Source organism: Macrobrachium rosenbergii, chromosome 42, assembly GCF_040412425.1.
Source record: "Macrobrachium rosenbergii isolate ZJJX-2024 chromosome 42, ASM4041242v1, whole genome shotgun sequence".
Classification (NCBI taxonomy): Eukaryota; Metazoa; Arthropoda; class Malacostraca; order Decapoda; family Palaemonidae; genus Macrobrachium; species Macrobrachium rosenbergii.
The window spans coordinates 7,782,254-7,785,347 of NC_089782.1; the positions used below are offsets into that span (position 1 = coordinate 7,782,254).

At 31.4% G+C, this 3,094-nt stretch overlaps 1 protein-coding gene across 1 annotated transcript in view; it reads right to left on the reverse strand.

The window, feature by feature from the left end:
• Nucleotides 1-2,938: 2,938 nt before the first annotated feature.
• LOC136827920 (rhodopsin-like) overlaps nt 2,939-3,094 on the reverse strand; it is a 4,877-nt gene continuing 4,721 nt past the window's right edge. Inside the window, exon 2 of the mRNA XM_067085382.1 lies at nt 2,939-3,094. This exon is cut by the window's right edge and continues 1,096 nt beyond it. Coding sequence (XP_066941483.1) covers nt 3,057-3,094 — 38 coding nt within the window. The 3' untranslated portion in view covers nt 2,939-3,056.

The window sequence follows — 3,094 nt, forward strand, 5'->3', positions numbered from 1 at the left end:
AGAACAAACTAAGAATATAATATACAAAGATTTTTCGGGCAGGCATAGAGTTTAGATAAGTATAAGGGTACAGAGGTCGTTTGACAGTTCAATGAGGGAACACGTTTAATATTTAGTGTTTCCCGAATGAGTAGTTCCTGCGAATTGCTTGTGTGCCCAATAATTTTATAGTCTTCATATCTGATTTCTGTTTTGCATTTGATGATATGACTACGTATGTTAGAAGATTCTGGATTAGCTAAGCTATGGTTACTTTGACTGGCATGTTGATGAATAACGTTCTATATCAAAGCTTGTCATGAACAGATCAGAATCTTTTGAAAGAATACATTGTTTGAATTGTTCAGAGTTAGACACAGTATAATTGCTATTGGTTAGGGGTTCCTAGCAATTCAAACAACGTATTCTTTCACAAGATTCTGATCTGTTAATGACAAGCTTTGATATAGATTCGTTATTCACCAACATACTAGTCAAAGAAACCATAGATATAATTTGGAACAAACTTTTCCCACACCTGATTCATTATATCATAATTTTAACCGCTCCCTTTTTAAGACGTTTTTGGAACTGGCCATTTGGACACTGCCTTTATTTTTAATGGCATACACTTTACGCAAATTGAGGGGCTGGCCATGGGTTCTCCTCTCGGACCTTCGTTCGCTAATATCTTTATGTGCTGCCTGAAGGAGCACATTCCCGATGAGTGTCCCCTGGCCTGTCGGCTTCTATTTTATGCTAGGTTTGTAAAAAACACTTTCATTTTACTTAGACCAGTGGTTCTCAACCTGGGGGGCGTCAGCAATTTCTAGGGGAGGCGTGAAGCCTAGGGAAAATTAAAAAATTCTAGAATTATATTCGTTATTTTCTTAACAAGAGTGAGGAACTAAAATCCAGAAGTTTATAGAAAAAAGGAAAAAGTATCGCCTTTTAACGTTAGTTTCCTATAGTCTACCACTCTAGTTAGGCTCGCTAGGCTTCCCATTATTTTGTAATTATTTTCTTCCTAATCTGGGAGGGAATTTTACTCATAGATGCAAGGGGGGCGTGGAGGGAAGGACCAGCTCTTAGAGGGGGCGTGGTAATAAAAAGGTTGAGAACCACTGACTTAGAACCACAATGCTAAGCACTTCTTAGAATTTTCTAACTCGTATCACCATAGTATCACTTCACCATAGAATAAGAACATGACTCAAAATTAGCTTTCTTAGACATACTTGTAACTAAAGCTAACGATAGGTTTAATACCTCTATATTTAGGAAGAAAACTTTTACCTGCCTGGGGTCCAATTTCTAAGGCTTTTGCTTTTTCAATTTTAAATTAAAATCCATTCACACCCATTTACATCGTGCTATATCCCTTTCATCAGACTGGACCCGCTTTCAGCAAGAAATCGTCTCTCTAAAACAATACTTCTCCAATATTTCCCTGTTTACATCTTCTACAGGATTCTCAAAAAACTGCTTAATAAAAAAATGTCCAACAGACCTAAGAGTTCTGATGTACTAAAACTCCCATTATATGCAACCTTTCCTTTTGTATATGATGACTCCTTTCGGAAGGATTTCATTCAGACTGTTAAAAAATATATAGGGGCCATTGATCTCAATTTAATACCTAAGAATCCAAAAAATATCGGTTCTCTTTTCAGATTCAAGGATCGGCTACCCCCTTCAATGTCGTCTGGTGTTGTCTATGAGTACAATTGTCCGAAATGTAATTTTGGAAAATATATCTGGTCCACCAGACGGCTTCTTAGGGAGAGAGCTGACTTCTACAGGGGTTAGTTATAGAATAGGATGCTGCTTAGGTAATTCAGAATCTTCTAACATGCATAATCATATCATCAAATGCAAACCAGAAATCAGATATGATTGTAAAATTATTGAGCACACAAGCAATTCGCAAGAACTACTCATTCTGGAAACACTAAATATTAAATGCGTTCCCTCATAGAGCTGCCAAACAACCACTGTACTCTTATACTTATCTAAACTCTCTGCCTGCCTGAAAAATCTTTGTATATTGTATTCTTAGTTTGTTCTTAGCCACTGAACAGCAGGTCAGCCCGCAGTGTTTTTAAGTTTGTCTGAATTTAAGTATGTTTGTTTCAACTCTTTTGCTTCTGAATGCATGTGTTTAAACATGTTGTCCTTCCTCATCAATCTAAGATCTTTTATGTTCTGGCCTTGTGAGTTTTAGTTCACTTTGTATTTATTAAAAATTTTTTTTATGATTTGATATTTATACATTGAGTTTATTATTGTAGATATCCCTGAAGATGTGATCGAGAATTACGAAACGTTGGAATAAATGGTTTACTATGTCATCTGCTTTTATGTTCCTTCCCTTGACCCAGATGAATGTAATATGCACTGTGTTCGCCTTTGAACCTTGTTATAAATATATATATATATATATATATATATATATATATATATATATATATATATATATATATATATATATATATATATAAATATATATATATATATATATATATATATATATATATATATATATATATATATATATATATATATATATATATATATATATACATATATATATATATATATATATATATATAAATATATATATATATATATATATATATATATATATATATAATATATATATATATACAGTATATATATATATATATGTATATATATATATGCATATGTATATCTATATCTATATACATGCATGTATACACATATATATATATATATATATATATATATATATATATATATATATATATATATATATATATATATATATATATATATATATATATATATATATATATATATATATATATATATATATATATAATATATATATATCTGATTGGTTGCATGGACATGTGTAATCTATAAAGTTCTGTCAAGAGATTTGAACAATCAAAAAAGGGTTAAGTACAAGAATAGATTGATGCTAAGGATTTATTCAAAAACTTATTTCGAACATGTTCAGGTAATATTTCGATTAAAAGGTTTTTTCACCCAATCTCGGTATCCTGCTCGGTCAGCGCCTACTGTCAAAGTTTTTAGCACTTTTCATTGGCTGAGGTAGTTGAAGCAGTTT